This window comes from Dipteris shenzhenensis, chromosome 30 (genome assembly GCF_047967505.1).
Source record: "Dipteris shenzhenensis isolate YYH24624 ecotype China chromosome 30, Dip_SZ_1.0, whole genome shotgun sequence".
NCBI lineage: Eukaryota > Viridiplantae > Streptophyta > Polypodiopsida > Gleicheniales > Dipteridaceae > Dipteris > Dipteris shenzhenensis.
Window position 1 is genome coordinate 5,007,342 of NC_141625.1, and position 5,502 is coordinate 5,012,843.

Here is a 5,502-nt window from a genome sequence, read left to right on the forward strand (position 1 = left end):
TCACATGGTACATATTGGACCATCTGGGCAGAGGTAAAACACAAAGTGGTTCATAAAATTCATGGAAGGAAAAAGAAGCACTAGAAATGCAACATTAAAGCAAATCCTTGACGATCATGCATTACCACAACCTCATCTTCCACAAACAATGCCGAATGGAAGTGTGGAATGCCAACATCATCTTCCTTTGGGAATGACAAAGAAGGCTGTGCTAGAAATAGTCAATAGAAATTTACAAGATAGAGAAGAGAGCATGATTTCAAAAGCAACCTCATAAGAAAATTTGGCGTGGACGGTTTTTCCATGTCAAGACACCATCAAAGAAAAGGATATCAAAATGTGAGACATGTGATGAATTGAAAAATGCCATTGAACATAGTAAATGTGAGCACAAGCGAGGAAAATATATAAGATGGCAAACAATCCATTTAACTCATGTCCAAGATGCCAGATTGTGGTATGCCTCTTGGAGAGAGGAAGCTATTTGCGCATGTCAAAAAGTCCATGTGCATTACCAGTGATGGCATGGATCAGAATACAACAACATTACTAAGGTATAGACATACCCCACTGCCATTGGAGGATAAACATGGACTAAAAATACATTTGTGTGGAGTATTAGTGCATGGAGTAGACATATGTGTTTGTGAGCTGTAGTGGATAGGGGACTACCATGGAGTAAAGCCAATGATAGGGCTATCTATGATCCCAAACAAGACTTGTATAGGCTAGACCAAAATCCCTAACATATGGGTGGCTAGAGGGCCTTATATAGGACAAAAATGGGACGTGGTATGGGGAAATTGGGAGGGTTTTGGGTTTGTGTTAAAACCCTCCTATCAAACTGAGGATGTATATTAAAGTTATAGCTATATATGAAACTAGCAATTACCTATTTCTATGTGTTTGTACCCAAAATACACCTGAACCTACACCTTATGGTTTTTCACTAAAGGTCTAAAGGGCCCTATTTTCTCAACTTTAGGAACCCTCATTCACAGTTCAATGTTCTATTGACTATTCTAAGTCTTTGAGTAGGGTTCCTCTCACCCATGGATCCTAAAGTGTCTTAAGTTTCTTTTGGGTTCGACCATGCCTTCTCTGTAAGAGTCACCATAGAGAAGTCATAGTAAATGGCTAATAGAAACAAAATCACTCTTTCAAACATGGGGGGTCATTCTTCATAATCTCGATATAGCACGTGCAAGCAAGCATGTATTCAAAATACCCTTATTCTTGCATTTTTACATTAGATTCTCATATAATTGATTGATCCCACTTGCATTTTTATTCTATCTTAAGACACCCGTCCATAAATCTACACATATGAATTACACTAAGTTACTATTTTATAAATCCTCTTATGTATGCAAGCTCCACGTAATTAGTCCGCTTATTACAAAAAGATCCCTCTCTACATAACTAGCCCCCTATTAAAAAAATACCCCTCCATGCATAAAAACATGTTTACTAGTTGACCTCCATGCATAAAAAAGATGTTTACTAGTGACCTAGAGATCTTTTGAAGTACTCATGAATTATCAGAATAATAGCTAACCTTTTGGGGCAGGTGAAAGCCACCGTTATTTGTAATAAAGAATTTGGCAAGTCAGAGACCCAGGTCGGGTCTGGGGAAGGTTAAGAGACCGTGGTGAGGTCATATATTTGTCTCCTTTATATAGCGTGAGCGTAAGACGTGAACTTTGCATTGCGTCGTGCGTCGCCATAGCTCGCCAGCACTACCATAGCTTCTCAATACATATGTTTCTTCTCTACGAGAGATCATCAGTGGTAGCCACCTGATGAGCCTTCCTTGCTTCTGCCTCCCTCGTCGCTGTTGCCACTCTGCATCCCCTTTCCATAAAGCGTCTTGTACACTATCTGCGTGCGAAGCGCAAGCACTGTCGTCAAGCACATCCCAAGAATGCACACTCCCGTCATTATCAGGAACGTTAACCGGAAGCACACCGCCCCACTGCACGTCGCGGAGGAGTTGCTTCTGAGGAAGGTTGAATGTGGAGTCCCTGTCACATTCCTAATCTGCTGTTTATCAGCTTCCAAGTCGTATAGGTAGCCCGCCAGGAAGCCTGAGAAGAAGAGAGAACCGGCGGGGCTCGCCATGATGTAGAAATTATACAGTACGCCGAAGTGTTTCATTCCGAAGAGCTCTGAGACAATGGGAGGAACGATGCCCCAGTGAGAACCATAGCCGATGCCCACGAATAAGGTTCCCAGGTAGAGTGAGCCAGGCCAAGCCATTGCGAAGAGGAAATGACCTACAACCATGATTCCTTGCGAAGCAGCCATCGCCCAGGGGCGTGACAGTGCATAGTCCCTGTGCTGCAAAAGCATTGTTAAGGTAAGAATCGAAGGAAACTTTATGTATAGAGGAGGAGAAGGCTCACGATTTTCCAATCAGCACAGTACCTGGCTATAACTTCTGAGGCATATCCTCCAATGAGGCGACCTAAGAAGTTCCAAATGCTTATCATCGACACAAAAACGCTCGAGTTGGAATAGCCTTGAGCTTGACTCATTTGCCCCATGTTGTCGATGGCCGTTAGTCCCGTTCCTGATCCACACACGAGAGCCCAGAATAGCAGCCAGAAATCCGCTTTCACAAGCGCCTGCAGCAGTGTAAAATCTTCCCCCCGGCGGGGACCTTTCCTCTTCTTCATCGGCACTGCTCCCTCTGCGGCAGCATGTAAGAATCTGTTTCGAAGCTCTTGCATTTTCTTCCTCCTTGTCGCCTCCGTGAGCAGATCGACATTTTTTGGAGACTCGTCCTCCAATTCACTGAAATCGACTGATCCGGTAAAACTGCCCTCGACGTCCCGATTTAGGACACCCCCATTTGCTGGAGCAGCAGTCGGTTCGGGTTCGCCGGGAAGAAGAGAGGTTACGATTTCCTCCTTCTCTGTAATATTCAGCAAACTCGTTTTGGAGGTGGTAGAAGAAGAAACAGCAGTGCTGTTGCTGCGCACATACAAAGACAGAAGGGGAGTGGCTAGTGGCAAAGCCAGAAGGAAGAACAACACGAGGGTAATGGCAAGGCTTACAGTGGAACTGACGGTGCGCAGGTCCTGAAGGATCAAGACTCCCATCAAGTAAACGGCCAGGAGGACGCTATGTCCATAGATGAATCTGAAACGGATAGAGTCAGAACCAGCGATATCCGCCCACGTCTTGGGTTTGAGAGGTCGGATAATGAACATGACGATGAAAGCCACGATAGTAGGACCTACGGCGACGATCAAGATATAAGAAGCTTGATCTGGTGCAAAGAAGGTGGTGTAGATCTGCGCGAAGATGGCTCCACAGAGCCCTGTGTAGCCTTTGAGGAGTCCGACGACCTGTCCACGGTTCTTGGGAAAGTTGCGGACATTCGTAACGAGGGCGGCGGTGTTGAAATAGGTTTCGCCATTGGTGCCGATGAGGATGAGAGCGCAGATCTGCTCAAACGAAACATAAAGAAGAGAGGAGAGTTATGCGTTCCTAGAAGGAGCAGAAGTTGATGTGCACAGCCATGGGGGATGGCGAAGAAGAAGAAGAAGAAGAGGATTCCTATGTTAATATTGGCGAAGGATAAGAGACTCACCGCCCAAAAGGGCATGGCGGAGACTCGTTGCGTGACGATGAGCCATAGCAAACCGTAACCGAGGAGGTTCTCGACCGCGCCGATGAGGATGATGCCCCAGACTGGAAGAACATCGCACAGGCTGCCAGAGATGAGGCCGATGGCGTCGCCGATGTCCTTGGCGCTGCCGAGGATGGTGATCTTTCGCTGGTTGTAGCCAAGCGAACTCTTGAGGAGGGGAGAGAAGCTACCGAAGGCGTAGCCGATGCCTGCGCAAGCCTGCAGCCAAGATGAGGCAACCAGGATGAGCCAGGGGCTGCGCCATAGCCGAAACACGACTCGGTCTGATGAAGAAGGCGATGACGACAAGCTGGAGTTGGCCATAGCAAAGAATTTATGAATGGATCTGTCGATCAGCTTGCTATGGATCTTTCTGCTGGCTGAGGTGCCAGAAGTAATCAAAATACAATTCTTCAGCTTTCAACGGCTAGCAAGCAGACGCCATGGATCATTCTGCAAGTTCATCAGCTCCGAGGTGAAGCAAGCAGACGGGCCATGGATTCTGCAACTTAAACCAGTTGTGCAGCACTCAGCGGTTTAGAGCGGAGCAAGCAGAATCCATGGATCATTCTGCTAGTGCATCAGCAGCGAGCAGACACGCCATGGATTCTAATGCAGTTGTGCCGCTCAAAGCAGTCAGTGCAGCTCTCAATGGCTCAGAGATGAAGCAAGTAGACTCCATGGATCATTCTACAGGTTCATCAGCCGCGAGGTGAAGCAAGATGACGCATGGATTCTGCAAGCTCAGTTGTGCAGCTCTCACTGCTCCGAGATGAAGCAAGCAGAATGCATGGATCATTCTGCTAGTTCGTCTGCACGGACGTGAAGCAAGCGCACATCTCGCTCTTACTCATACACGCGGACACGCCATGGATTCTGCAGCCGAAAGCAGTTTTGCAGCTCTCAACGGCTCGGAAATGAAGCAAGGAGACAGCTCCACGGATCATTCTCCCAGTTCGTCAGCTCAGAGGTGAAGCAAGAAGACGTCATGTATTCTGCAACTCAACAACGAAGAGATTTCAGTTGTGCAGCTCTCAACGGGATCGGAAATTTAACAAGCGGGCTCCATGGATCATTCTGTAGCTCGTGAGCTCAGACTTGAAGCGAGCAGACGCCATGGGTCATAGAACATTCTGCTGGCTCCAAGCAGACGCCATGGATTCTACCTTGAGGAAGGCGACGACCTTTTTTTCAAAGTAGTCCCGTGTAGAACACTATTAAAGGAATTTCCGTGCAGGAAAGCTCTTTCGAAAAGCTTAACTCTCAAAATTGTATATATGCCTATTTCAAAAAAAAAAAAGTATGCCTTTTTGTAGGCTAACTATTCGTTGAGTTTTCCGAAAAGGGTATACCTTGACTTTTTTCTAGCTCAAATTATCTTGTGGTTTGTTAGCTATTCTACTTTTTCCTAGCTCACATTATCTTGTGGCTTATTAGCCGTGCCCCGGATAGAAACACTCCTACATTGGAGAAATTGAAATCTCCTTTTATGAATTTATTTGTAATGCTACATTTTTTTGCGCATTAGTTTTCTTTTCTTTTCGAGAGTGAACCTAGGAGCACTATTCGTGCACGCAACTTGAATTATATTGGGTTAAGAGTGAGTTTTACCATAATTTCCTCTCCACATGGTAGTGACCTACGAGGGCCTAGTAAAAGGACTTGGAAATTATTTTTTTTCATATTTTCTAGATTTCAAAAAATACATGTTTTAGTACTTAGTAAGGACTTTTTAAAGCCTATCTCACTAGCATGCCTTGCCCATGACCATTCATGCTCTCTTGTGTTAATAGACTTTAATAAAGTGTCCCATTGTGAATTCTTGACAACTTTTCCAATTAAACCCCTTCAAGAAGATGGAGAAA

General features: G+C 45.4%; 1 protein-coding gene across 1 annotated transcript; it reads right to left on the bottom strand.

Moving 5' to 3' along the window:
- Window positions 1-1,433: 1,433 nt before the first annotated feature.
- Window positions 1,434-4,034, bottom strand: LOC147881634 (protein NUCLEAR FUSION DEFECTIVE 4-like). The gene is made up of 3 exons (XM_087401869.1): window positions 3,599-4,034; window positions 2,428-3,452; window positions 1,434-2,335 (listed from the first exon to the last, which is right to left on the bottom strand). The coding sequence occupies exons 1-3, from the start codon at window positions 3,959-3,961 to the stop codon at window positions 1,786-1,788; spliced, it is 1,938 nt and encodes a 645-aa protein (XP_087257995.1). The 5' UTR covers window positions 3,962-4,034; the 3' UTR covers window positions 1,434-1,785.
- Window positions 4,035-5,502: the final 1,468 nt, after the last annotated feature.

Excerpts from the sequence above, each read along its gene's own strand:
- LOC147881634 (XM_087401869.1), bottom strand. The coding sequence starts at position 3,961 with ATGGCCAACTCCAGCTTGTCGTCATCGCCTTCTTCATCAGACCGAGTC. Across the intron at positions 3,453-3,598 it reads CCGCCATGCCCTTTTGGGCG|ATCTGCGCTCTCATCCTCAT; the intron begins GTGAGTCTCTTA and ends TCGTTTGAGCAG. Across the intron at positions 2,336-2,427 it reads GCCTCAGAAGTTATAGCCAG|GGACTATGCACTGTCACGCC; the intron begins GTACTGTGCTGA and ends TTTGCAGCACAG.